General features: G+C 51.6%; 1 protein-coding gene across 2 annotated transcripts; it reads left to right on the forward strand.

The window, feature by feature from the left end:
* On the forward strand, window positions 1-23,435 carry SLC25A44 (solute carrier family 25 member 44). Of its 2 annotated transcripts, none has more exons than XM_062192476.1 (4): window positions 1-174; window positions 5,669-6,306; window positions 17,762-17,889; window positions 20,885-23,435. In XM_062192476.1, the coding sequence occupies exons 2-4, from the start codon at window positions 5,682-5,684 to the stop codon at window positions 21,074-21,076; spliced, it is 945 nt and encodes a 314-aa protein (XP_062048460.1). In that variant the 5' UTR covers window positions 1-174; window positions 5,669-5,681; the 3' UTR covers window positions 21,077-23,435. The 2 variants fall into 2 exon arrangements, with proteins under 2 accessions (XP_062048460.1, XP_062048459.1); XM_062192475.1 differs by lacking the exon at window positions 1-174 and adding an exon at window positions 4,930-5,008.
* The last annotated feature ends 131 nt before the right edge of the window (window positions 23,436-23,566 follow it).

The raw sequence follows: 23,566 nt of genomic DNA on the forward strand, positions 1-23,566 counted from the left end.
ACAGCGAGTCGATTTCCGGTTCCGGCAACACCGGGATCCAAGTCGAGATGGAGGAAGATGCGCCCGGAGGAGGCCGGCGGTCGCTGGGAACAGAGGATAGAGTGGGGGCTGCGGCCTAGAGGTCCAGGCGTGGAGAGCTCCTCAGACGCGGTGGGGTTGCCGGGGTCTGAGAAGGTAAGAAATCGCCGGCTTGGGGTGCCTGAGGACCAAGGTCTCAGCGGACCAGGACTTGTCAGGGAGGTAGCAGGTGTCTGTGGCGCCGGCTGCAGCGCCGTGGGGACCCGCCGTGCAGTGTTAGAGACGGACAGCTCCGGCGACGCGTGTCTTCCTGGCGGAGCAGCATGAGCTTCGCTACAGTGACAGGAGCCAGCGTCGGGCTGTGAGGGGATCAGGGCAGAAGCTGCATGAAGGGGGTGTCACGTGGAGTATGTGGAGAGGATTGTCATGTGGTGTCTGTGATGGAGGGTCACGTGGGCACCTATGGAAAGCCAAAGAAGGGCAGGCAGGGTGGGAATTGCGCTGTGTGCAAGGCAGATCATCTCCAAGGGGTCGCAGGCGTGAGCAGTGACCTGGCAGAAGGAGATGATGTGCAGTTGGACAGGTGGGCACGCGTGTACATCTGCTCATCTGCGTGTGGCAGAACCGGCGGGGTGCTGAGCGCCCTGCAGGTGCAGCAGAGAGAACAAAGGGACTGGAGGATGCTGGCCTGTCCCCTCCTTGTTTGCAGCTGAGAAGTGGGGACGGGTGGGTATCTCGCCAGGAGTTCGTGGAGGCCGTTTAATTTTGCGAGGATGATTGATTGGAAAAGATTGGAATGGACCAAGTGGTCATCATTGCGCTGGGTTTCAGTAACTGGTAGGGAGGCAGTCAGATGGCTACTAACCTGGTCATAATGATCTTGAACTCTGAGAGTGGTTGTCATTCCTATAGTTCTGTTGATGCCTAATATTTAAAGCAAGGCTCCCCAAACACAGTTTGTAACTCATAAATCACCTAGAGATCTTGTTAAAATGGCTTTTATTCACAGGTCAGGTGCATCCTGAAATTATTCCTCTTTTTAAAAATATTTTATTACTTATTTGAAAGGAGAGAGGGAGAGAGACATCTGCTGGTTCACTCCTCCAGTGGCTGCAGTGGCTCTGGGCCACCCACTTGGGTGCAAGGGCCCAAGCACTTTCCTCTGCTTTCCCAGACACATTAGCAAGGAGCTGGATCAGAAGTGGAGCAGGTGAGACATGAACTGGCACTCATATGGAATGCCGGTGTTACAGGCTTAACCTGCTATGCCACAATGCCGGCCCCCTAAAATTCTGAATTCTTAACAAGATCCTAATATTGTCCGTGCTCCTGGTCTTGGATCACTTAGAAGGAAAATAACTTAGGGCATCACCATCCAGTGGAACTCTGTAATCGCTCTATTGTGGACAAAATGCTTTCACAATTGTTAGCTCCTGTGAGTTGCACCACACTGTTAATGAGGCTATGATGGGCTTTGTTAGTTTTTAGCCCCATTTTACAAATGAAAATGAGTATCACTGAAGTGACTTATACTAGTCTTAAGGTAATGGAAATGAGACTCAGACAGAGATCTCCTGACTCCTGCGCTCTGTCTCTGGTATGACCTTGCCTTCCAGGTGGCACTGCCTTCTGAGTGGAATCTTATCTCAGAACTTAGTGAGTAGTGTGGTATGATTTTTTTAAGGTTAATTTATTTGAGGGGCCAGCACTGTGGCATACCAGATAAAGCTGCTACCTGCAGTGCCAACATCCCATATGGGTGCCGGTTCAAGTCTTGGCTGCTCCACTTCCGATCCAGCCCTCTGCTATGACCTGGGAAAGCAGTAGAGGATGGCCCAAGTCCTTGGGCCCCTGTACCAGTGTGGGAGACCCGGAAGAAGCCCCTGGCTCCTGGCTTCGGATCAGCACAGCTCTGGCTGTTGCGGCCAATTGGGGAGTGAACCAGCAGACTTCCTGTAGCCTTACCCGCTACACCACAGTGCTGGCCCCTTGAAGTGGGATGCTGGCATTTTTAAGTGGCGGCTTAATCCAGGGAAGAGAGTGGAAATGGAGAGGAGATTAAATACCTGGGGCCAATTTTTCCCTTTCCACTGGTGGGGTCAGTAGTGGGAGTCCCATCTCTAACACCTCACTCAATGGCTTTAGGATGGCGCTCAGTAATTCCTAGTTCATCTTTTGGGTCCCCCACAAGAAGCACATCCACATTTGTGCCTCAGCAGTGTTAAAAGGTGAGAGAGAGAGAGAGAGAGAGAGAGAAAGAGAGAGTCCAGGATTGGAGCCATGGATGCAAATAAGGGGCTGGGAAAGAATCATGAAGACGTTGGGCTGACTGAACTGGGAAGAGAGAAGTCTGAAGGAAATCTGCGTGCAGAGATCTGCAGAGGGGATTTTCTAAAGAGTAAGACAGGAGGAACTGGTTTCGTGTTTCAGCAGGAAGTCTGCAGGTTATGTAACAAGAGCAGGTTGAGCTCCCACCTTTTGAACAGGTGGAGGTGGGTGCAGTGCCCCAGGTGTCTGCTAGGGCAGTGGTGTATCCCTGGGAGGCGTGACCTCCGGTGGCTTCTCCTGTCACCATGACAATGGGGAGAGTTATTTGCCTCTGAGAGTCCTTGCTTCATTCTGGGAATATAAAACAGACTGACCCATGTGAGAGTTGGAGGCAGGAGGAGAGAAGGGGCAATGGGTGCTTCCCTGGGATTTCTCATCAAGAGACGCTGGTGTCTAGTGATTGAGCTTGGCAGGTTAGTAGGCACCTGTGAAGCCAGCTCCCGGAACAGAGCCGTCGTTCTCTGCCCCTCTGCCCTCATAGCCTGAGGTTTGCATGTGCCCGGCAGGAGGCCCTCCTGCTTGGGTCCTGCTGTATTTGTCCTGTAATGGCAGTGTGCCCGTCCAGCCCATCAGATCCATTTCCCCACAAGCACAGTGGGAAAGCAGAGGCAGCTCTTGGTTCCTCTGGAACAAAGCCGAGAGAAGTCCCTGGGCATCTGCATGACCCAGAGCTTATCCCTAACCCTTGGGTGACCTGCACTCGTGAGGGCATTCCTTCTGCCTCCAATGAGGGGAAGTGACTTGGCTGCAAACCGAACAGACTGATTGGTGCTGGAACTCAACTCCCGAGGGCAAGAAAGCGTGGCAGACTGGAGGAGAAATCTTGGCTTACAGTCCGCTTTCGTGACCTTGGGCCCGTTACTCAACCTTATCCAACCCTGTCTCCTCATGTGTCAGAGGTGCCGCCCTGGTCACAGGTGACGTTCTAAGGATTGCATGGAGTAGCAGGTTTTCGCCTCACCTCTCAATGGTACTGGAGTCATGACCTTGGGACCCTGGCTGACAACCGCCCAGTGGGAATGAGAGAGACTTGTTCTTTTGAAGGGGAGATTGCCCCACTGGTCTTGGGCAGTGCCCCGGGCAGAGGCTGGGGAGGAAGGGACACTTTTTTTTGACAGGCTGAGTGGACAGTGAGAGAGAGAAACAGAGAGAAAGGTCTTCCTTTTCTGTTGGTTCATCCCCCAATGGCCGCTGCGGCCGGCGCACCGCGCTGATCCGAAGGCAGGAGCCAGGTGCTTCCTCCTGGTCTCCCATGTGGGTGCAGGGTCCAAGCACTTGGGCCATCCTCCACTGCACTCCCGGGCCACAGCAGAGAGCTGGACTGGAAGAGGAGCAACCAGGACAGAATCCAGTGCCCCGACCGGGACTAGAACCCGGTGTGCCGGTGCCGCAGGGGGAGGATTAGCCTAGTGAGCCGGGGCGCCGGCTGGAAGGGATGCCTTTGCCTACAGCAGTAGGCACGTCAGTGTTCCAAGGCTGCTCCTGCCTGTATTTCTCACACTCGAGTTTTTCTATCTGGCCAGCCAAGCTGGCTTTCGTCTCCTCACTTCCAAGCTGTTCTTTCCTGCTCATTGTTTGTGTGTATTCCTCCTTCATTCGAACTGCTTTGTCCTTCAGGGAGCGCATCTTGGTTCCGTGCCCCCTACCCATGCCACAAACCTACAAGCCGAGCTTTCCGCTCCGCTGTCAAGTGCTCGGTGTGCCTTGCAGCTGGCCCATACTTTGACAAAAGTGATACAGTCCGGGTCAGGGATTTCTGGACAGCCAGCTCTGCTTCCCCACTGACTTCCGTGGGGAAACCAAGAGCTGTTTCCATGGCCCCGAGATGACCTGATTCTGAGTTGGGTCCTTTGGTTGGGAAGTGATTGAGGAGGGACTCAGGTTGGGCAGTGGCGTGAGGTTTGCTGCTGGCACTGCCTGTGTGGGGCACCATCTCTGGGGTGTGGCCACCTCCTTTCCCAGCCCTTTGGTTGTCTCGCAAAGCCCGGGACGCCTGTGACTTTGCATTTCCTGGAATTTAACTTCCCACCTTCCTGGTCTGGCTGAAAATGTACTGGATCCTGCAGAGCGGGGCTGGGCTGCACCGGAGCACACCACGTTACCGCCATGGATATGTCTAATATATGTCCTCTGGCTTGGCATTTCCTAGTTTGAAGCTCCTGCTTTTATACAACTGCGACATTGATAACCTTATCAGTTTTATTTGAAACTCTAGGCAGTGGACACACTGGACACATAGGCCACATGTCCGTGAGTTTGCCCTGGTTCCTGTCCCTCTGTGTCTTACATTTGCTGGAGAGCTACCGTGTGTCCCAGACTATGCGTTGCTCCAAGGCAGGGTCTATGTCTTCGGTCGCTTCTCCCTTCATCCTCCAGGGCTGAGGTTGGGGCTTATGTCAGAGCTGAGAGCGCAGGTTAAACACGGTCTCTCCCCCGCACTTCCCCAGGCTCTTCCGGGGAAAGCACTTGGCTCCCAGGTGGCTCTTTGCTGTCTTTCTCTGGGGTGAGTTATCTAATAACCAAAGAGGACTCTGACCTTTGACCTGTTCCTGATTTTCGCGCTCCTTTCGTTGCAGCGAGGGGAGATGATCGGGGGTGTCCTGTGGTGGGGAAGCCCCACGCGCCCTCTTCCCACGCTTTGTTCGAGTGCAGACTGCACAGTGTAAGTGTAGTGAGGGTGGGCCCGCGGAGCCCTGGTGACCAGCATGGGAAACCAAAACTAGCCTAAGAGTGAGTCAGCTAGGAAGGGAAGATAAGAGGCACCGCTGAGGAAAGGCCACAAGTGGGGTCTCCTCCGTGGGCCCAGGGGCGTGAGAATGGAGCACAGTCCCTATGGCCTTCGAGATGGTCCCAAATGTCTCGTAGGGACACCCCATTGGCCCACTTAAAGGCTCTGCATGCTGCAAGGTGGTTGATCTGTCCACAGCTTCCTCAGCTCTGCCCACCTGGGCCAGCCAGAGAAGGAGAGCGGTCCCCGTGCATGGCTGTGACCCCAGGACCCAAGCCAGGGCAGAGTTTAGGATAGACAGTCCTGTCAGCTGGGGGTGGGGAGCTGGGGTGGGAGTGGCGTCCAGGAGCCTCTGAAGGGAGGAACGATTTCTGCAGGAGGGACTGAGTTAGGAAGGACCAGTCGGTCAAGGACAGAAGGGGGCAGTAGCCTGACCCGTGACGGAAGGGCAGGTGAGGGTGGGCAGAGTCAGGCTGGGTGAGGTGAGTGTCCCCGGAGAGGAAGCCTGAGAACGGGGCTTGAGAACCTGGCCAGAGGGCAAGTGCGAAGTCCCGACCTTCCCGCTCACATCCCTCCACTCTGCTCGACGCCCAGGTCTTCAGGCACAATGGAAGACAAGCGCAACATCCAGATCATCGAATGGGAGCACCTGGACAAGAAGAAGTTCTATGTGTTTGGCGTGGCGATGACGATGATGATCCGCGTCAGCGTCTACCCGTTCACCCTCATCCGCACCCGGCTGCAGGTTCAGAAGGGCAAGAGCCTCTACCACGGGACCTTTGATGCCTTCATCAAGATCCTGCGAGCAGACGGCGTGACCGGCCTCTACCGGGGGTTCCTGGTCAACACCTTCACCCTCATCTCCGGCCAGTGCTACGTCACCACATACGAGCTCACTCGGAAGTTCGTGGCTGACTACAGCCAGAGCAACACAGTCAAGTCGCTGGTGGCCGGGGGCTCTGCCTCCCTTGTGGCCCAGAGCATCACGGTGCCCATCGACGTGGTCTCCCAGCACCTGATGATGCAGCGCAAGGGTGAGAAAATGGGCCGCTTCCAGGTGCGCGGGAGCCCGGACGGACAGGGGGTAGTTGCTTTTGGCCAAACCAAGGACATCATCAGGCAGATCCTGCGGGCTGATGGGCTCCGTGGTTTCTACCGAGGCTATGTGGCGTCACTACTTACCTATATCCCGAACAGTGCTGTGTGGTGGCCCTTCTATCACTTCTACGCAGGTAAGCAGGGGCCAGGAGAGCGGGGGAGGAGGCGGGGTTTGCCAACGGGGCTGAGATGCTCTTGCTGTGTGCACGTTAGAGTGCAGTAGACTGGAGGTGCAGTGTAATGGCGGAAAGGGCCGTCTGTTCAGAAAACATTTGAATCCAAGAGGACTCAAAGATGAATAGACACGGTTTTTGCCTTATAATAGCTTCTCATATAGTAGGGGGAATCAGACCAGTGAAACAGACTACTAGAGGCCTGTATTGTGGTACAGCAGGTTAAGCCACCAACTGCAATGCCAGCATCCCACACAGGCGCTGGTTCAAGTCCTAGCTGTTCCACTTCTGATCCAGCTTCCTGTTAATGCACCTGGGAAAGCAGTAGAGGACAGCCCAAGGGCTTGGGCCCCTGCACTCATGTGGGAGACCCAGATGAAGTTCTAGGCTTCTGGCTTCGGCTGGCCCAGCCCTGGCTGTTACGGCCATTTGGGGAGTGAACCAATGGATGAAAGATCTCTCTGTCTCTCCCAATCTCTGTAACTCTGCTATTCAAATAAATAAGTAAATCATTAAAAAATAAATAAATAAAACCAAACAGCGGACGGCTAGGACAGTGGGCGGTGTATGCTGTTGGTGTGCTGAGCTGACCTGGGTCAGGGGAAGATTGGCAGACAGTTGGGAGGTGAAGGACAAAAGGCATGGGATGTTGGGATGTGAAGATGAAATTGAGGGATGAGCTTTTGAGGTAGTTTTTTTCTCCCTTGCATCGTTAAATCCAAGGTGTGCTGTGTGACTTTGAACCTCTCCACTCCCATAATGTATCCCCAGAAAAGGGATTACTTGCCAAAAGACAAGTTTTTTTGAGATTCCTGGACTCCTCCTCCTCTGATCTCTTTGGGGATGGATTCTGACAGTCTCTTATTTTTATTTTTTAAATTTTATTTATTTGAAAGGCAGACAGAGCTCACATCTGCAGGTTTGCTTCCCAGAAGCCTACAACAGCTGGGACTGAGCCAGGCCAAAGCCAGGAGCTAGGAACTCAGTCCAGGTCTCCCATGTGGGTGGCAGGGACCAAAGTACTTGAGCCATCACTTGCTGCCTCTCACGGTTCACATTATCAGGAAGCCGGAATCCTGAGTGGAGCCAGGGCTCAAGCCCAGGCATTCTTTTTTTTTTTTTTTTTTTTTCTTTTTTTGACAGGCAGAGTGGACAGTGAGAGAGACAGAGAGAAAGGTCTTCCTTTTGCCGTTGGTTCACCCTCCAATGGCCGCCGCGGCTGGCGCGCTGCGGCCGGCGCACCGCGCTGATCCGATAGCAGGAGCCAGGTGCTTATCCTGGTCTCCCATGGGGTGCAGGGCCCAAGCACTTGGGCCATCCTCCACTGCACTCCCTGGCCACAGCAGAGAGCTGGCCTGGAAGGGGGGCAACCGGGACAGGATCGGTGCCCCGACCGGGACTAGAACCCGGTGTGCCGGCGCCGCAAGGCGGAGGATTAGCCTAGTGAGCCGCGGTGCTGGCCAAGCCCAGGCATTCTGATATGTGGCATGGGCTTCTGTAGTGGTGTCTTAACCACTATGCCAAACACCTTCCCTGATTCTGGTGATCTTAATGTTAAAAATGCTTCCTATTCCTATTATACATTTCCAGGGAATCTGAGCATTTTTCCTGGAGTCTCTGTTGCCCTTCTCTGCTAATTTGATTTCATTTGCACCTCGATGCATTTTTCTTTTCTTTTCTTTTTTTTTTTTTTAAGATTTTTTACTTATTTATTTGACAGGTAGAGTTACAGAGAGAGTGTGAAATAGAGAGAGATAGAGAGAAAGGTCTTCCCTCTGTTGGTTCACTCACTAAGTGGCTGCAATTGCCGGAGCTGCGCCAATCCGAAGCCAGGAGCCAGGAGCTTCCTCCTGGTCTCCCATGCGGGTGCAGGGGCCAAGCACTTGGGCCATCATGGGCTGCCGGCACCACAGGCGGAGGATTAACCTAGTGCGCCACGGCGCCAGCCTGTAGATGCATTTTTCTAATATGTCCTAACAACTCTGTGTTCCAGCCTAACCTGTCCAAAGCTTTGGACAGACAGTCTGACTGTTGGACTTCAATCTAGATGCAGCAATTCCTGCTTACTGAATAAAATCTAAACCCTTTAGCCCGGCGACAGTCTCCTCGCACAGTGACACCTGCTGCCCCTTTGTGTTGTGTTGCGGCCTGGCTGGACGATGCCCTGTTCCTCAGCCGGGCGGCACCTGTCCTACCTCTGAGCTTTGTTCATGCCATTCCTCTCCTAGATGCCTTCCAGGTACACTTAGCCCTGGGGACGTCATGCCTCACCGGAAGTGTTTCTTACTGCTTTGTCTCTTATCCTCTCCATGTAACTCTTCACTAAGCAGGGGTCTTTCCTTGCTTCCAATATCTGTGACATTGCCTTAACTCTTCTTCAGGCAGTTATGGCATTTGCCTTGATGTTATTTGTGCCTCACTTCTTCTACTACACAGAAAGTTTCTGGGAAAGGGGAAAAAACTAACATAACTAATGTCCGTCATGTGCAGCTCTGAAGACCTTGCCAGTCTCTCATTATTTCATTCTCACACTTATAGCTGTCCTCATAGGATCTTTTGTTGATGCTCAGTCTAGTTTTTTTTTTTTTTTTTTTTTTTTTAAGATTTACTTATGGGCCAGTGTGGTGGCACAGTAGGTTAAAGTCCCAGTCTGCAGTACCAGCATCCCATATGGGTGCCAGTTTGAGTCCTGGCTGCTCCACTTCTGATCCAGCTCTGTGCTATGGCCTGAGAAAGCAGTAGAAGACGGCCCAAGTCCTTGGGCCCCTGCACCCGCGAGGGAGACCTGGAAGAAACTGGTTCCTGGCTTCGGATCAGCTCAGCTCTGGCTGTTGCAGTCATTTGGGGAGTGAACCAGTGGATGGAAGGCCTCTCTCTCTCTCTCTCTCTGGCTCTACCTCTCTCTTTAACTCTTTCAAATAAATAAAACAAATCTGGGCCGGCGCCACGGCTCACTAGGCTAATCCTCTGCCTTGCGGCGCCGGCACACCGGGTTCTAGTCCCGGTCGGGGCACCGATCCTGTCCCGGTTGCCCCTCTTCCAGGCCAGCTCTCTGCTGTGGCCCGGGAGTGCAGTGGAGGATGGCCCAAGTGCTTGGGCCCTGCACCCCATGGGAGACCAGGAGAAGCACCTGGCTCCTGCCATCGGATCAGCGCGGTGCGCCGGCCACAGCGCGCCAGCCGCGGCGGCCATTGGAGGGTGAACCAACGGCAAAGGAAGACCTTTCTCTCTGTCTCTCTCTCACTGTCCACTCTGCCTGTCAAAAATAAATAAATAAATAAAACAAATCTTTTTTTAAAAAAAAGATTTACTTATTTATTTGAAAGGCAGAGCAATAGAGAAAAAGGGAGAGACAGAGAGACAGATCTTCCATCCACTACCCAAAGGGCTGCAACAGTCAGGTCTGGGCCAGGCCAAAGCCAGGATCCAGGAACTCCATTCTGGTTGCCACGTGGGTGGCAGGGGCCCAAGTAGTTGGGCCATCTTCTGCTTCCTTTCTGGGCATATTAGCAGGGAGCTGGCTTGGAGACAGAGCAAACTAGCACTTCAGTATAGAATGCTGACATTGTAAGTAGTGGCTTAACCCACCGTGCCACAGTGCTGGACCTTGGCATCTGCTTTATGTTCTCATGAACCTGTGCTCCTATTTTTCAGAACACTTAGTTGAGTTTGTAATGATACATTAGTGTAATTATTATGTTAAGGTCTCTTCCCGCAGTGAACTGCAACTTCTGTGAGAATATGGTTGTACTTCCCAACACCGAGCTCAGGGACTGGTAAATTAGTAAATAAAGTCCCGTACCATGTAATGATATTTCTTTTCTTTTCTTTTGTAAGATTTATCTGTTTATTTGAAAGGCAGAGTCACAGAGAGGCAGAGCAGAGAAAGAGAGGTCTTCCATCCGCTGGTTCACTCCCCAGACGGCCACAATGGCCAGGAGCAGGGCCATCCTCTCCTGCCCTCCCAGGCCATAGTAGAGAGCTGGATTGGAAGTGGAGCTGCTGGGACTGAAACTGGCGCCCACTTGGGATGCCGACACTGTAGGCGGTGGCCCTACCCTCTATGTACAGCGCTGGCCCCCACATAATGATATTTCTTTTCTTTTTTAAGATTTATTTTATTAATTTGAAAGACAGAGTTACAGAGAGAAGTAGAGACAGAGAAAGAGGTCTTCCATCTGCTGGTTCACTCCCCAGGTGGTCACAACGGCCAGAGCTGTGCCGGTCTGAAGCCAGGAGTCAGGAGCTTCTTCCAGGTCTCCCACTTGGGTGTAGGGGCCCAAGGACTTGGGCCATCTTCCACTGCTATGCAAGGCCACAGCAGATAGCTGGATTGGAAGAGGAGCAGCCGGGACTAGAACTAGCGCCCATATGGGATGCCGGTGCTTCAGGCCAGGGCTTTAACCCGCTGTGCCACAGCGCCAGCCCGAATGCTATTTCAATTAGTGATAGACAACTAGGGCAGGCGTGTGGTGCAACAGTTACGGTGCCACATGGGACACATCCTGTATCAGTGTATGGGTTTGAGTGCTGGCTCTGCTTTGGTTCCAGCTTTCTGCTGTTGCACATCCTGGAGGCAGCAGGTGATGGTTCAAGTACTTGGGTTCCTGTCACCCATGTCGAAGATCCGTGTGAGTTTCTGGCTTCTGGCTTCAGCCTGGCCCAGCCCTGGCTGTTGCAGGCATTTGGGAAGTGAACCAGTGGCTCGAAGACCTTTCTATCTCTCTCTCTCTTTCTGTCTCTACGTTTCAAATAAATAAAAATTTAAAAACTGTACTTCTAAAAAACCAGCATGGGCCGGCGCCGCGGCTCACTAGGCTAATCCTCCGCCTTGCGGCGCCGGCACACCGGGTTCTAGTCCCGGTCGGGGCACCGATCCTGTCCCGGCTGCCCCTCTTCCAGGCCAGCTCTCTGCTGTGGCCAGGGAGTGCAGTGGAGGATGGCCCAAGTGCTTGGGCCCTGCACCCCATGGGAGACCAGGAGAAGCACCTGGCTCCTGCCATCGGATCGGCGCGGTGCGCCTGCCGCAGCGTGCCTACCGCGGCGGCCATTGGAGGGTGAACCAACGGCAAAAGGAAGACCTTTCTGTCTGTCTCTCTCTCACTGTCCACTCTGCCTGTCAAAACAAACAAACAAACAAACCAGCTTGCACGTGATAGTGCTCGTAAGATGATATGCCAGTAACAGTGTAGCTGTCCGCGTGTGTGAGCACCCTCTGTGATGTTCACAAGTGTCAGCTCACCTAATGCTGCATTGCTCAGAATCTGTTGTATCCACAGTTGGGCGACGTATGATTGTAGTACTGGATGTGGAGATGGAGTCTTGACTTTTTTTTTTGCTTAAAATCTGCCAGTGCTGCCTAGCAGCATTTCCTTCTCACGGTTCACTGGCTCATGATGACGTGGCCCCATTTTCTTCTTGAGCCCCGTCTTGTGCCACTCTAACCTTGCTTTCTCTGGTCCACCCTCACCGCGCTTCTTTCAGTTCCCGGTACACACCAAGCCCTGTTCTCACCTCCAGGCCTTCGCAGTGTTCTGTCCCCTGTCGTTTGATGGCTGGTGCTTCCTCACGCTTCTGCCCCAGCTTCCCTGCAGGTCACCTTTGTCAAGGTTTCTTTGCTACCCTATTGGGAAGGGGACCTCTCTGCTTTCTGTCCTAGCACCCTGTTCCTTCGTGGTACTTGTCATAATTTGCAGTTTCTTTACTCCCAACTTCCAGCCCTTTAATTAGAATATAAGTTCCATGATAGCATTTTCCTGCACATTTCTGTTTTATGTTAAGCATTATCATTTATCCAAGAGCACTGTACTAGTCAGGGATCTATGGAGAAACAGAATCAGTAAGACCTGTATGAAAAGGAGTTTATTAAGAGAGTTGGGCCATGGGATCATGGCCACCAAGAAGTCCCCTGACAGATCTTCTGTAGCTGGACATCCTGAGATGCCTGTGGCATGGCTCAATTCAGCTCCAGCGGCCGGAGGATCAGGGCAGGCGGCTGGAGGTGTATCTTGGTGGGGGGCACTGGTGCAAGTCCTGTGGCCGGCAAGTCTAGAATTCCGATGTCCATGCAGGAGGCAAGTGTCCAGCTCGCTAGGAGAGATCACCTTCTGTGTTTCTCGCCAGACCCCCTAGCTGAGTGAGGGTGAGTTTTCCCACCAGGACCACACAAGCTCACATGCTAATCTCTTTTGGAAACACCTTCACAGACACACTCAGAATAATGCTTTTCTGAGTTTCTAGGTATGCCTCCATCCAGTCAAATTGACACCTAAAGTTAACTATCACGGTTATTTGGCCAGGAGGGACTTAAACCAGGGTACCTGGTTTATCTTCCGCTTTGTGGAGAACAGGTGCTTGGTAAACATCTATTGAATGAGCAGTAGAGAGGAGTGAGGCCGTGAGGGTCTTGCCCCACTTTATTGCCTGTTTTTTCCATCCTCTTCGTAAGCCAAAAGGAAATGGCATGTGGACGTGTTTAGAATTGGAATCTGGATGCCATGGCCATTTGCAGGCCTGGGAGCCAGTGTTCACAGGCCCATGGAGGTGGCTGTGCCAGTCCAGTGCTGCATCCTAGTGATCGCAAAACAGCGTTTTTAGGAGAAACAGGACCTCATTAGGCGGGGCCGCCAGTTCACGTTGCTTCTGTTTGTGTGCCGGCTGTCAGGAAGAGAGTGATCAGAAACTGGGGGAGAGGTGGTGCTGGGAGGGCCAAGGGGTTCTGCCATGCCCGCTGGGACTTACAAGGCCTCACTTCCCGAGGCCAACACTGGCACAGGGGGTTAAGCTGCCACCTGCAATGCTGGCATCCCACTTCAGAGCACTGGTTCTGTTCCGGCTGCTCCACCTGTGATTCAGCTCCCTTCTAATGCACCTGGGAGAGCAGCGGAAGGTGGCCTAAATACTTGAGCCCCTGCCACCCATGTGGGAGACCCGATTGAAGCTCTTGGCTTTGATTCTGGAATGGAAGATCTCCCTTTCTTTGTGTGTCTCTTCCTCTCTATAGCTCTGCCTTTCAAATAAAATAAATAAATCGTAAAAAAAGAAGCCCTGTCTTCTGCCCTGCCATACTTCTCCTCCAATGTTTAATTCTTGGCCACAAACTACCAAAACTGAGTGTGAGAGAATACTCTTAGGGGTTTGGTCACTGTCAAAAAGAAAACTGAGAAGGAACCTTTGAGATGATGAATTGATTTTTCTTTTTTAAATTTTTTTTGTTTATTTATTTTAAAGATTTGTTTATTTATTGAGAGGCAGAGTTACAGATAGAGAGAGGGAGAGACAGAGAGAGAGAGGTCTTCCGTCCTATGGTTCACTCCCCAAATGGCTGCAACAGCCGGAGCTGCGCCAATCCAAAGTCGGGAGCCAGGAGCTTCTAATTGTCTCCCACCTGGGAGCAGAGACCCAAGCATTTGGGCCATCTTCTGCTGCTTTCCCAGAGTATTAGTAGAGAGTTGGATTAGAAGTGGAGCATCTGGGATTCGAACCGGCGCCCATATGGGATGTCAGCACTGCAGGCAGGAGGTTTAACCTACTACACTGTGCTGGCCCCTGATGAATTGATTTTTCATCCCATCTCAGAGTGGAAGTCTGTGTTGCCGTGGCCTCCAGGCCCTAAATGATGCACCTCTTGGATTTTACCTGCTGTTCTTCCCGCACACGTTCGGGGCTGCTGGACTTCTGCCCCTTAACCCCGCAGCTGTGCTCCTGCACAGGGCCTTGGCACAGGATGCTAGCCCGTGCTTGGAAAGCTCTTTCCACGGATATTTCCAGGGGATTTCTCCTTCCAGTCTTTTTTTTATTCCCCTCTAAAGATTTATTTATTTGAAAGGCAGAATTACAGGGAAAGAGAGATCGATCATCTATCCACTGGTTTACTCCCCAAATGGCTGCAACTGCCAGACCTGGGCTGATCCAAAGCCAGGAGCTTCGCCCAGGTCTCCTGCATGGATGCAGGGGCCCAAGTGCCTGGGCTGTCCTCCACTGCTTTCCAAGGCACTTAAGCTGGGAGCTGGATTGGAAGGGCAGCTTCTGGGTCTTGAGTCAGCACCCATATGGGGTGTCAGCACTGCAGGCTGCGGCTTTACCTGCTACCCCACAGCACTGGCCCCTCCTTCCAGCCTTTGGTCAGACTTCACTTTGTTGAAAAGGGCTTCCATAACTACCTTCTTTAAACTGGCACTTTGGGGCCAGCGCTGTGGTGTAGTGGGCTAAGCCTCTGCCTGCAGTGCCTGCATCCCATATGGGCACTGGTTCATATCCTAGCTACTCCTTTTCCCATCCAGCTCTCTGCTATGACCTGGGAAAGCAGTAGAAGATGGCCCAAGTGCTTGGGCCCCTGCACCCATGTGGGAGACCTGGAAGAAGCCTCTGGCTCCTGGCTTTGGATCAGCCCAGCTCCGGCCATTGCAGCCATCGGGGGAGTGAACCAGCGGATGGAAGACCTTTCTATCGCTCCCTCTCAAGTAAATAAATAAATCTTTAAAAAAAAAAAATTGACCAACTCTTCCCCTCTGCCTCCCCCATCCTTTGGCACTCTCTAGCTCCCTTTATGTGGGATTTTTATCCATGGCACACAGCTTCTGACAAAACTATAGGTTTTGCTTTCTTTTTTATCTGTTTTCTCTCACTACCATTTGAATTTCCTAAGGGAATTTGAGACTCATTGCTCCCTGTTGAAACTCAAGAGCAGGGTGCTGTGGGGAAGCGGGCAAAGCCACCAGCTGAGATGCTGGCATCCCCTGTGGGTGCCGGTTTCAGTCCCAGATGTTCTACTTCCAATCCAGCTCTGTGCTAATGGTCTGGGAAAGCAGCCAAAGATGGCCTACGTGCTTGGGCACCTGCTACCCACATGGGAGACCCGAATAAAGCTCCTGGCTTCAGCCTGGCCAAGCCCGGGCTGTTGCAGCCATCTGGAGAGTGAACCAACAGATGAAAAATCTCTCTCTGTGTTTCTTCCTCTCCCTTTTTGTAACTCTGATTTTCAAATAAATAAATAAATCTTTAAAAAACAAACCAAACTCAGGACCAGGGTGACTGACTCATGGTAGTCACTCAGTATATTTTTCTTGAATAAATGAATAAACTCTTATCTTTCACCTGCAAAAAAGGTTACAAAAAAAAATCAATTGTAGGTGAAGTTGTCTTTTGTTTAGGAATGGGTGAATCTGGGTACCATTCTACCTTCATTAGCATTTTTAAAACTGAATTTTTCTTTCTTGACATAGATTAGTGAAAATCTTCACTATAAGGTAAGATTTATTTATTTATTTTTAAAGATTTACTTATTTGAAAGGCAGAGTTACAGAGAGGCAGAGGCACAGAGAGAGGTCTTCCATCTGCTGGTTCACTCCACGCATGGCCACAATGGTGGGAGCTATGCCAATCTGAAGCCAGGAGCCAGGAGCTTCTTCCAGGTCTCCCACATGAGTGCAGGGGCCCAAGCACTTGGGCCATCTTCTACTGCTTTCCCAGGTCATAGCAGAAAGCTGGATGGGAAGTGGAGCAGCTGGGACTTGAACCGGCACCAACATGGAATGTGGCACTGCAGGTGGCAACTCTACCTGCTACACTACAGCGCTAGCCCCAAGATTTTTTATTTTTTAAACATTTCTTTTTTTATTTGAAAGGCAGAGTAATAGAGTGAGAGACAGAGATATTCCATCTGCTGGTTTACTCCCCAAAGCGCCACAACAGCTGGGGCTGGGCCAAACCAACACCAGGATGCTGGAGCTCCGTTTGGGCCTCCCACATGGGTGGGTGCTTCCCGTGATGGTTAGCAGGAAGCTAGATGAGAAACAAAGTAGCTAGAACTTGACCCAGTACTCTAATATGGGATGCAGTGTCACAAGCAGTGACTTTTTTTTTTTTTAAGATGTATTTATTTTATTTGAAAGGCAGAATTACAGAGAGGCAAAGGCACAGAGAGAAAGAGGTCTTCCATCTGCCTGTTCACTCCCAAGATGGCTGCAATGGCTGAAGCTGTGCCGATCCGAAGCCAGGAGCCAAGAGCTTCTTCTGGGTCTCCCATTTGGGGCCCAAGCTCTTGGGCCATCTTCTACTGCTCTCCCAGGCCATAGCAGAGAGCTGGATGGGAAGCAGAGCAGCTGGGACATGAATCAGCATCCATATGGGATGCCGGCACTGCAGGCACAATGCCCCCCAACAAGCAGTGACTTAACCCATCGCACCACAGTACCCACCCCGAGACTCTCTATTTTAATTTTATCATTCATTTTATTTGAAAGGCAGGGTGACAGAGTTCTCCTATCTACTGGTTCATTCCCTAAATGGCCACAACAGCTGAGGCTGTGCCAGGCTGAAGCCAGGAGCCTAGAACTCCATCCTGGTCTCCCACATAGGTGGTGGGGCCCAAGCATTTGGGCCATCTTCTGCTTTCTTAGGCACATTAGCAGGGAGCTGGGTCGAAAACAGGGCAACCAGGACTCCAACTGGAGTGCCGATATGGGCTGCAGGTGTCGCAAATGGTGGCTTAATCCCTTGAGCAACAATGCAGGCTCTGCATGCATACATACATTAATTAATTAATATTATTACTATTGTTTTGAAAGGCAGAGTTACAGAAAGAGAAGGGGAAACAGAGAGAGAGCAAGACAGAGAGATCTTCCATCCACTGGTTCACTCCTCAAATGGCCACAGTGGCCAGGGCTGGGCCAGACTGAAGCCAGGAACCAGGATCTTCTTCTGGGTCTCCCATATGGGTGCAGGGGCCCAAGCACTTGGGCCATCCTCCACTGCTTTCCTAGGCCATTAGCAGGGAGGTGGATCAGAAGTGGGGCAGCCAGGACCAGAACAAGTACTCATACAGAATGCCAGTATCACAGGCAGTGGCTTTACCCACTACACCACAACACTAGCACCTCTGCTTTTATTTATTTTTTTAAATTAACATTTCAGAATTCAAAATATAGGAAAGGGTATGCAGTGTAAGGTTTCCCAACTTACCAGTCATTCAATTCCCTTCCTTATAGTCAGTCTTTAATTTCACCAGTTTTTAATGTACCCTGACCAACATATTCTGTGTACATGTAAACACTTGATTCCTGGGTGTTCTTCTACCCTTGAGTTGGGAGGAACAGAGCGAGAGACAAGGTTTTTGCATCAGGAAGGATTTTCTGTCCATCAGATGAGAGGAGTCCAGCAAGCAAAGAGGTTTTGGAATCCTCTGCTCCAGAGGCATGTTTAAGTGGTTGATGTCGCCAAGATGACTTCTGGAAGGGGCCCGAGATTTGTAATTTTTTGTCGGCTGCAGATGGGAACAAAAGATGGGAGTTAGAGTTCTGAGGTGGCAAAGGACCGAGGCTTGTCATGGCTGGGGCACCAGCGGGGAGGAGGCAGCACGGTGAGGGCAGACCGTGGTACCTCATGTCTTGAGCCATTGTCTCTCCCTGGATTCCAGAACAGCTCTCCTCCCTGTGTCCTAAGGAGTGTCCTCACATTGTCTTTCAAGCCATCTCGGGGCCCCTGGCTGCAGCCACTGCCTCTATCCTCACCAACCCCATGGATGTCATCCGAACGCGAGTACAGGTAAGACGAACCTCCTCTCCGGCCCTCCTCCCAGAGAAGCCATTAGCAGCGTGACCTGGCCCTCCGGCCTTCCCCTGACCCCTCTGTGTTAAGGTCTTCTAGTCTAGCCAGCCTTCTCCTGGCCGTGCAAGCCCCTTCCTCGTGCCCGCCGTCTGCAGAAAGCAGCTGAGCAGTTGAAAGCACCCGGAATGCTTTTTCACCCTGACTGCTACCTTGCAAGCCTCCAGTCCAGGGTGGGGAGGTCCAGCCCAGGGCCATACGAGGCCAGTGAAGCATGTGGTCTGGCCTGGTAAATCTAAAGCGGGCTGATTTTTTTTTTTTTTTTAAGAGTTATTTAAAGTCAGAGTTACACAGAGAGTGAGAGAGAGAGAGAGAGAGAGATCTTCCATCCACTGGTTTACCTCCCAAACGGCTGCAATGGCTGGGGTTGGGCCAAGCCAAAGCCAGGACCCAGAGCTTCATCCTAGTCTCCCAGATGCATGGAAGGAGCCCAAACACTTGGACCATCTTCCACTGCTTTCCCAGGTCATTATCAGGGAGGTAGAGTGGAAATGGAGCAGCTGAGACTCGAACTGGCACCCATATGGGGTACCAGTGTTGCATTCTGTAGCTTTACTCACTGTGCCACAGTGCTAGCCCCTATAGCAGGCTACTTTTTTAAGTTGATAATTTTGTATGGCCTGCAAATGTTAAAAATATCCAAATGACCCTTGGTAGAAAAAAGGGCCCTTCCGTCAAGTCTATTCTATGGCCAGGAATTCTACTGGTCTCTTCCATAGGCTGTCAATCACCCTTTCCTTATCGTTCAGGATTTATTTAAGTTAATTTCATAAGTCCATCTAGTTTTTATGTTCAGTCATGAGCTCTCTGCAAAGGGTGAGAGCTTTTATTCTCTCTGCAAAAGGTCTTGGTTTTACAGATTCTGCTCTGTGGAATCAGTGAAAATGCTGACGAGGCCCTCAGTGGTGCTCTCTGGAAATTGTAGCCCCAGCATTGAGTCAGCTAGAAGACAACTACACAGCACCCAGACCAAGGGAACAGAACTGCAGCTGTGCAATGTTTTACATAGAGGAGATGGAGGGTTTTAATATCTGATTTGGGTAACTTAGGAGGAAAAGTAGAGAATGAAGAAAGATGTTTAGGAGAATGGGGTTCTCATGAGCTAATGGTGGGAGGAGAGGGAAGAAAAATAATTGTAACAGGTTGGGGATAAAGCCAGCTTCCCCATCAGCACGATGTCAGGAAGGAGGTGAGTAGTAAATGCAGGTGTTTCTGTCCCCAGGAAAGAGTCCCCTCCCTGCCATTTGAAAATGATCACTTGGAAGGAAAGTTCCAGCCCCATTCTTCCTGAGCCTTGTCCTGGGTGTTCCAGGGAAAGCATAGGCATTGCTTTCCTTTTAAAGATTCATGTACTCTTTTGAAAGAGTGACGGTGAGGGAGGCGGAGAGAGAGAGTCTTCCATCTGCTGATTCACTCCTCAAATGGGTGCAACACCCAGGGCTGAGCCAGGTCAAAGCCAGGAGCCAGGAACTCCATCCAGGTCCCCTCCACAGGTGGCAGGGGCCCAAGCACCTGAGCCATCATCAGCTGCCATCCCAGGTATCATCAGGAAGCTGGATCAGAAGCGGGGCAGCTAGGCTACAAACCGGCACTTTGATATGGGATCTCAAATTTGCAAGTGACAGCCTAACCCTCGACTACAGTGCGAGCCCCCAGGTCTCTGCTTTGAGGAGCTCCCAGGCTGCAAGGCTGGTGACGTAACTGAAAAAGCCCTTGACATGCTGTGGATGAGTGTGAGGGTTAAGGGAGCAGAGGTGTTCACCTGAGAAAGAATTGGACAGGAAGAAGAGAGTTTAGAGGAGGGTACTGAAGGAGGAGGGTGGGCTGGGGAGATGTTCCCAGCCACGGCTGGGATCTCACCTTATGAAGGTCATAGCATAGAGAGAGAGGTATGGGCAAGGGGAGCATCTGTCCTGGATGGGCTGACGACCGGAATGGCAGCCTCTAAAGGTGGAGTTTGGAGTGGCAGTGAGAGTAGGGCGTGGGGCTGTTGACAAGGGAGAAGAGGGTTCTGTCTTGGCCAGGCATCTAGTGCAATAGAGAGGACAGGCCACAATATGTGAGAAAGGACAGGAGGGGAGGGGGAGTTTTCTACCTTAGGTCTTCACTGGGATTGAGACGATCAGAATCAAAAGACGACTGCCAGTGTCGCAGAGGGTTTACAGGGGAATTAATCCAGCCTCTTGAGGCTAGAGAGAAGCACCTGGTCCAAAGATGCACAACTTTGTAGCTTATCTAATGCTATATTTTTAAATACTTGTTTATTTATTTTCATCTACTTGAGAGAGCGAGCGAGTGCAAGCGAGTGATCTTCCATGAGGAAGCTCACTCCCCAAATGCCCACAGTAGCCAGGGCTAGGCCAGGCTGAAGCTGGGGCCTGGAGCTCCATCCAGGTCTCCCGTGTGGGTGGCAGAGGCCCAAGTCCTTGGGCCATCATCTGCTCCTTACCAGGATGCATGGTCAGGACGTTGCATGAGAAGCAGAGCACCTAGGACTTGAACCAGGCACTCTGATACGGATGCGGGCGGCCCAAGCAGCAGGTAGATCTGCTGCCCCACAACGTCTGATAATAATAGCCAACATTTAGTTTACCATCTGCAGACACTGTTGTCAGCATTTATGAGGATAATTTTCTGTCGTGTTCAGAAGGGCCTCTTGGAGGCATCGTTAACCAGTGTTTTGTATTGGAGGAAACAGGCACAAGGAGCTGATAAGTCACCCGTGGTGGTGCCCTCAGCAAGTGGGCAGCAGAACTCAGAGCCCAGTGGTCCAGCACCGGAGCGCGCACGAAACCACTGTGTGCACTGTCCTTTAGCAGCGGAACGCAGCTCCGCGGCCCCCAGCTCCACTTCCCCTGCTTGACCCTAAGGCACGGGGCGTTGAGCAGGGGGCCCGAGTGCCGACAGTGGCCCTCCACTGTGTTGACTCTTCCAGGTCGAGGGCAAGAACTCCATCATCCTGACCTTCAGACAGCTCATGGCGGAGGAGGGGCCGTGGGGCCTCATGAAGGGCCTCTCTGCCAGAATCATCTCGGCCACGCCCTCCACCATTGTCATCGTGGTGGGCTACGAGAGCCTCAAGAAACTCAGCCTGCGGCCTGAGCTGGTGGACTCGAGACACTGGTAACCAGCGGGAGAGAGAAGCCTGCTGCTTTCCCACACTACTTCGGGTTGGGGGCAGGGTGGGGAGGGCAGCACCCTCCCCAAGTGTCCCCCTGCCCTGGGCCACGTGGCCTGTCGGACAGGGACAGAGACTTGAACTGCTGTTGCTGAAGAGGCTCCACTCCTCGATCCCTTGCCTCCACGACTTTTCATTCTCCAGCTGAACTGAGCTCCCTCCCTCAGTCCTCGTGCTCAGGCCTTGTCTCTAAGGACCCATCTCCATCGCCACGCTGCTAACCCTCCCCCCTGCATCTGTGTTCCTGACCCTGAGAAGAGCTGTACATAGGGTTTGCTTGCTACTGCTGGTTCTTCCGTTTGGGCTTGCTGCCCAGCCTCCCAGCAGCTGCCCTCAGTGCTCTCCCAGGCTTGCATATTTTTGTTTTGGGACTGAGCTGCCCATCAGACTACTCTGCTTTGTTTTTCCCGCCACTAGGAGGCAAGTTACCAGGCACTTTTGCACAGGGAGTAGGAGCAACAGGAACTTCTGGGTCTCCAGAGCACGGATCTGTCTTTGGAGGAGTTCTAAGACTGGGGAGAAATGTCGATACTTTATTTAAGTGTGTATTTTCTTAACATCTGTGACAGGCTGTTATCTTAGTCCTGCTAATGTACCAATCCTGCTGCCAGAGCCCACCCCTTCCTCAGACAGGAGGAAAAGTGTAATGTAGCTTTGTCTTCAATTCCAGTTCCCTGTCCCTTCAGTGTCCCTTTAGTCTCAGCAGCCCTAAGGGACAATGTAAGCTGTCCCCTGGCCCAGATGACCACAGTGGTGGACATAGACCTGGCTGTCTGACGTATACTGGACTTGGACCACTACCCAAAAACCTAACAAAAGTAGGTTGAGAGAGTAGTTGGTTTGGGAAGCAACAAGAAGATGCGTTTTCCTTAGCACATCTCCATGGGCCAGCGGAGCCAAGCCTGGGACAGTGCAGTGGAGGTTCTCAGTGCCAGGAAGCCGTGACACACACACTCACACACACATATACCCAACGGCTCGGACTCAAGCAACAGATGTTGTCTGATGATGGGAATCTCAGAGATGTAGGATTGTTTTGGTTTTCTCCCCAAATATGAAGTCATCCCAGTCACGATTCTGTGCTTGGAAGAGAGTAAAAAGCAGTTCAGAAGATCACCCGATACCAGGACCACTGCATTTACCAGCCTGATACTGCCGACATTATCCGTGTAAGCTCTCCTTGGGAGCTAGGGGAGGAGTGCTCCCTCCCTGCCTCATCCTTCCTCCCCTGCTTCCTCCACCAAGCCCGTGCTGCAGGTGGAGCGGTACAGCAAATGGAATGAAAAGGAAGTGTGTCAAAGCGCATTTCTGCTTAAGACAATTGGTCTGGGTAGTCCTTTAAACTTTCCTATTGGTCCCGCCCCCCTGGGAAAGGCCATTGTGCCAATTTGAAAGGTGCTAGCTACCTGAAGCCTTGATATTTCTTATGGCTGCCGCACATTCTTCCATGTTGGCCAGATCACTCTGAAAACCATGTGAATATTTCTCAACCTTCACCACCACCATTGCCCACTTGATTTCTTATCTGTAGGAGTTTTCTTCCTTTTGCTTATTTTTGTTTGTCCCTTCCCACATTTTGTCACCAGAGCCCTCCAATCTCTGTCCACAAATGGTTATCCAAAGGTTGGGCCCACAGCTAACTTCTGAATCCTCCTGCTCTTCACTCATCTCTTTACCCTGAAACCCACCCTAAAATGGAAGCCAAGGGCCCTTCCTCTCTATATATAAGCTCAACCCAGCAAGACCTCTGAACAGTGGTCTGCTTGGCTCCCCAACTTTCACTAGAGACTTGACTTCCCCACTATGGCAAAGTGGGTAAAGTAACATGAGCAGGACATAGTCTCCTGCCTTCCTTAGGGTGTTTCTCCCTCCCAAACTAATTTCCTTTTGTTTTTCTCATATTTCAGACTCTTCTCTCCCTGTCTCTTTCTCTGTCTCTCTTACACACACTTAAAGGATGACGGATGTACAATTAAAGGGACCCCTGGCCCTTTCCAATCTAATCGTTTAGGGACTTGGATTGGGTTTGATTCAAACAGGTCTTGGTGGGGATGCGACAGTGGACCTCCATTTCCCCAAAACTGGAGACCAGAGTAGTTCACGTTTTCTGACATATTGGGGTCGGCAACCAAAACCAGGAGCAACTTCTGGGAGACTGGGCAAGACAGGAAGCTTGAGTGGAGAATCGAGGGGCAGGGGAAACTTAACAGCTGATAAAATGGACTCTTGAATATCAACCGCGAATATTCACTGTTGCACTGTACGAAGTCTTTGAAGTGTAATTAAAAGTTTTTATTGAGCCCCTGAATTTTGGTTTACGCACTTTCTTCCTGGCTTGCCAGAAAGCACTTGGCTGCTACAGCTAGGCACGCCCCTCCGTCTCGGGCAACTGCCCTTTCTCCGCCTAGGTTGATAGACATTCCGTCTGCTCCAATCGGA

The sequence above is a fragment of the Lepus europaeus genome, chromosome 5 (assembly GCF_033115175.1).
Source record: "Lepus europaeus isolate LE1 chromosome 5, mLepTim1.pri, whole genome shotgun sequence".
NCBI classification, from domain to species: Eukaryota; Metazoa; Chordata; class Mammalia; order Lagomorpha; family Leporidae; genus Lepus; species Lepus europaeus.